Source organism: Chelonoidis abingdonii, chromosome 26 (genome assembly GCF_003597395.2).
Source record: "Chelonoidis abingdonii isolate Lonesome George chromosome 26, CheloAbing_2.0, whole genome shotgun sequence".
NCBI lineage: Eukaryota > Metazoa > Chordata > Testudines > Testudinidae > Chelonoidis > Chelonoidis abingdonii.
Genome location: NC_133794.1, coordinates 8,744,009 through 8,748,130, shown reverse-complemented (window position 1 = coordinate 8,748,130; position 4,122 = coordinate 8,744,009). Strand labels below are relative to the sequence as shown.

At 66.0% G+C, this 4,122-nt stretch overlaps 1 protein-coding gene across 1 annotated transcript; it reads left to right on the top strand.

The window, feature by feature from the left end:
• Window positions 1-264: 264 nt before the first annotated feature.
• On the top strand, window positions 265-4,122 carry WNT10B (Wnt family member 10B). The gene is made up of 4 exons (XM_032785612.2): window positions 265-338; window positions 1,530-1,792; window positions 2,905-3,266; window positions 3,559-4,122. Exons 1-4 carry the CDS (start codon window positions 298-300, stop codon window positions 4,015-4,017), a joined length of 1,125 nt encoding a protein of 374 aa, XP_032641503.1. The 5' UTR covers window positions 265-297; the 3' UTR covers window positions 4,018-4,122.

The following is a 4,122-nucleotide window of genomic DNA, read 5'->3' as shown; positions in this document are numbered from 1 at the left end:
TGAAGGGGGGCTGGGCTGGGGTAACCCCTCGGGAGTCCTTTGGCGGGGGTCTCCTTGTCCTGCCTCAGTTTCCCTGCCTATAAGGGTTTAAGGCCCTGAAGATGACAGGACGCTGCTGGGGACGTGGGGGAGGGGCTGGGACATCTTCCCCCCCACTAACGACCCCCGGCCCCTTCCAGTCCCCAGCCCGCGGCTGCCGGAGCAGCAGACGATCCCCCTCCACGGGCCGGGACATGAGGGAGGAGGCGCCGCCCGGCCCGACAGAGCAGCCCCGGCGCCCGCCAGCCACAGCGCAGCATGGGGCTCGCCCCTCTCCTCGCCCTCTGCCTCTGGAGCCGGTGAGCGGGGGGGGCGCGGTCATGCGGGGTCAGGAGGCAGCGGGGTCCCTGGCTGGCCGGCTCCGTGCGTCCAGCCGGCTCCCTGCCCAGCGCGCAGGTGTGTGTCGCCCCCGCCGCGACTCAGCCAGGTACCCCCTAACATACCCCCCCTGCACCCTCTGCCCGCGGGACTACCTGGGCCAGGGGCTGGGCGCCTGGACTCCTGGGTTCTACTTTTGGCCGCAGTGGGGAGCGGGGTCTGGGCTGGGAGCCAGGACTCCTGGGTTCTGGGCAGGGAGTGGGGTCTAGTGGGTAGCATAGGGGGCTGGGATCCAGAACTCCTGGGTTCTACCCTGGTTCTGGGCAGGGAGTGGGGGCTAGTGCATAGAAGAGGGGGCTGGGCTGGGCTGGGATCCAGGACTCCTGGGTTCTAACTCAGCTTAGGGTGGGCAGGGGGTTCTAGTGGTTAGAAGAAGGGGGGGCTGGGAGCCAGGACAAGGCCACTGGCTAGATTTTGTGCAGGGTTAGTGGGGGCTGGATCTAGTGGTGTGCCATGGAGGGTTATGGGAGAATCTAATGGGGCACTGATTGAGGGGGGCTGGATCTCGTGGGAGGTCATGGGGATTGGTAGGGTTGTGGATCTCCTGAGGGCTGGGGGGTCACGGCGATGGGGGGAATGTTCCCTCCTCACCGCAAGAAGCTTCACTATTTCCGCTTCAGCATCCAGATGTTTTCTCCACGGCCACCCAGGTTATGCGTGCCCCTCCCTTCATAGCCATGGAAACCCCTGTTCTAGACCCAGGGGGCAGGGGGCTCTCGCATCATCATGGGAACACCCCCACCCCAGGGTGGGTGCCGAGCCGGAGGGTGACACACCTAATCCTCAAACCCCTTTAATCTGGTTCCAGGGAGGGGTGTGGGGGAGAGGGGGGAATTTCCCCTGCAAACGGGGCCAGGTGCAGATCCCCTGCGGGGGCAGGGGGGGGGTCCTGGGTTTGCATGCCTTGCACACACATGTGATGCAGGCTGCACATGGGCCCAGCTGCCAGCAGGGCTGGAGTGTCTATGGCACATTGGACTCCTGGGTTCTTTCCCTGGCTCTGGGACGGGAGTGGGGGCTAGTGGTTAGAGTGGGGGGGGGGCGCGTCTGGGAGCCAGGACTCCTGGGTTCTCTCCCTTCTGCTCTTCTCATGTGCTTTGCTTCCTTTCCAGGGCTCTGAGTAATGACATTCTGGGGCTGAAGCCACCGAGTGACCCTGTCCTGACCCCCAACACGGTGTGCCTGACCCTGCCCGGGCTAAGCAAGCGTCAGATGGGCCTGTGCGTGCGCAGCCCAGACGTGACTGCCTCGGCCCTGCAGGGCATCCAACTAGCCATCCAGGAGTGCCAACGCCAGCTGCGGGACCAGCGCTGGAACTGCTCCAGCCTGGAGGGGGCGGGCCAGGTGCTGCAAGACAGCGCCATCCTGAAGAGAGGTGAGGGGCGGAGCAGGGGGATCCATGCCCTGGGCCCAGCAGTGGGCTTTGCAGTGCCTCGGGGGGCCTGTCTGGGTTGGGGATAGGAGCACGTGGAGGGGCTGGGGCAGGACAGGGAAGGAGACAGGGGCCTGGGGTCGGGGAGGCTGCAGACACTCAGGGTGCTGTGCCAACCCTCCCCACTCTGCTCTGCACTTCCCCAGCCTGCCCCTCAGCACCAGGCCATCAGCCCTGCCCTGTGCCCATCTGTGCCGTCCCTGCTGGCCCCTCCACTGCGCCTCACCCCGCATAGTGCTGCTCTCCTGGCGTGCCGGGGCCGCCCTCTCTCTGCTCCCTGTAGCCTGGAGCGGCTCTGATGTTGCCTTGGCCTCTGCATCAAGGGAGAGGAGCTAAGAATGAAGCCAGGATCAAAGTGAGGGAGCTGGAGCCAGCCGCGCCTGCCTGCTCCTGCCAGGGTGGGCAGCTCCTGGGGTTCAGGGAGTTTGGTGGGTCTCAGCCCCGTGCGTAGCTGGCGCTAACGGGGCAGCTTCGGCAGAGGCGCCCCCAGGTCCCAGCTCTGTAGCCTGTTCATGCCCATGGAGCTGGGCAGTGTGGCTGGGTGGGAAGTTTTGAGGAGCAGAGCGAAGGGCACTGAGGGGTGGGCTCTGGAGACCCGCCTTCAAACACCCACTTGGGTCACAAGTGAAGCAAATGCAGCTGGTCGCAGCACAGTTCAGCAGGGTTAGTGGTTTCTGTGAGGAGCAGAATCAGAAGAGGGAGAGCAGGGAGCTGTGGGTCGGGACTGGCGGGGGCGGGGGGCACCAGTAGAGCTGGCGGGAGCTCAGCTGACTGCTCTGGGCAGCAAGGATCCTGGGTGTGTTTGGAAAGAGCCCAGGAGTCCTGGCCGAAATCCCACTCTAGTGACCCTATTCCTCCTCCCCTCCTCCGGCCAGTTTCAGCTGGGTACGCTGTTCCTCCTCGCTTACAGGGCTGCCTCATTCTTCACCCCAGAGGCAGCTACACGTCTGCAGGGGGGAGACGAATCCCCAGCCACAGGTGCCTGGGTTCCTCCCCATCTCCTGGGAGGGGCCCAGCCTGGTCCTCAGCTCACCCGCTCCCTGTGTGCTCTGCAGGCTTCCGGGAAAGCGCCTTCGCCTTCTCCCTGCTGGCAGCAGGCGTGATGCACTCGGTGGCCACGGCCTGTAGCCTGGGCAGGCTGCAGGGCTGCGGCTGTGCATGGGGGGAGCACAGCAGCCAGGAGAAGCAGCGGCTGAAGCTGAGCCAGCTGCAGGCGCTGTCCCGGGGCAAGGGCCTCCCCCCTCACCTGACCTCGCTCCTGGGTGAGCCCGGCCCTCAGGACACCTGGCAGTGGGGTGGCTGCGGGCCCGACATCCGCTTCGGGGAGCGCTTCTCCCAGGACTTCCTGGACTCACGAGAGGCGCCACGCGACATCCAGGCCCGGATGAGGATCCACAACAACTGGGTGGGGAGGCAGGTACGGTGCCCATGGGGCAGGGGCAGGGGAGAGGGGCACAGTGGGCAAGGAGAGGAAGGGAGGGGTGCTGAGGGGCAGGGTCACTGCTGCTCACTGGGAGGCTGTGGCAGATGCCTCAGGCCAGGCATAAGCAAGAAGGGTGCAGCTCACTCTGTGTGTGTGTGTTGGGGGGGGCTCCATCCTGAGCCCACCAGGGAGCAGCCGGGGATGAGCAGCAGCAGGTCCCATGGCAGGTTGCTGCACAGTCCAGTGGCGGGGAGTTCCGTCGGCTCACCCGTCTTTCCCGGAACAGGTGGTGGCGGAGAACATGAAGCGCAAGTGCAAGTGCCACGGCACTTCAGGCAGCTGCCAGTTCCGCACATGCTGGCCGGTGGTGCCCGAGTTCTGGCTGGTGGGCGCTGTGCTGCGGGAGCGGATGCAACATGCCGCCTTCATCAGTGCCCACAACCGCAACAGTGGCGTGTTCGGGCCACGGCTGGGCCAGCGCCGCCTGGCCCGTGAGCTGGTCTACTTCGAGAAATCACCCGACTTCTGCGAGCGCGACCCGGCACTCGACTCGCCCGGCACCCATGGCCGCGCCTGCAACCACACCAGCCTCCGCATGGATGGGTGCGCCAGCCTGTGCTGCGGGCGAGGCCACAACATCCTGCGCCAGACACGCCACGAGCGCTGCCGCTGCCACTTCCAGTGGTGCTGCTCCGTGCTGTGCGAGCAGTGCCGGCTCAGCACCTGGCTCAGCGTCTGCAAGTGAGGGGAGCCGGCTGTGCCCCCCCAGCCCTGCCTCCTGCCCTGGCAGCATGGATGGAGCAGCCCTCTGCCTGACACGGGGGTCCCTGCAGGGCCCCTAGCAGCATGT